The 254-nt window shown below is 61.4% G+C and overlaps 1 protein-coding gene across 1 annotated transcript in view; it reads right to left on the bottom strand.

Annotated features, from left to right (window-relative positions):
* Positions 1-250, bottom strand: part of ABHD8 (abhydrolase domain containing 8) — a gene marked incomplete at its 5' end in the record, with an annotated part of 1,572 nt that extends 1,322 nt beyond the window's left edge. Inside the window, 1 exon segment of the mRNA XM_009866357.1 lies at positions 1-250. This exon segment is cut by the window's left edge and continues 5 nt beyond it. Coding sequence (XP_009864659.1) covers positions 1-250 — 250 coding nt within the window.
* Between the last annotated feature and the right edge of the window lie 4 nt (positions 251-254).

Here is a 254-nt window from a genome sequence, read left to right on the forward strand (position 1 = left end):
CCATCGGGGGACGTCGCCTGCAGCGGTGGGCGCCCAGCTCGGGAGCCACCCCTTCATAGCCCATCTTGGTAAAGAAGTCCAGCTGCTCCTTCCAGATGTCCAGCGAGCCGCCCACGCCGTGGATGAAGAAGAGGACCACGTCACCGTGCGTCCCTTTGCAGCTTGTGATCTGCTTCTTGCAGTCGATGTTGATGACTTTCTTGGGTTTACGCTTCCGACGCTTGCCGGGGTTAGCGGCTGCTTCCCGTGCGCCA

The sequence above is a fragment of the Apaloderma vittatum genome, unplaced genomic scaffold (genome assembly GCF_000703405.1).
Source record: "Apaloderma vittatum isolate BGI_N311 unplaced genomic scaffold, ASM70340v1 scaffold26233, whole genome shotgun sequence".
Taxonomy (NCBI): Eukaryota; Metazoa; Chordata; class Aves; order Trogoniformes; family Trogonidae; genus Apaloderma; species Apaloderma vittatum.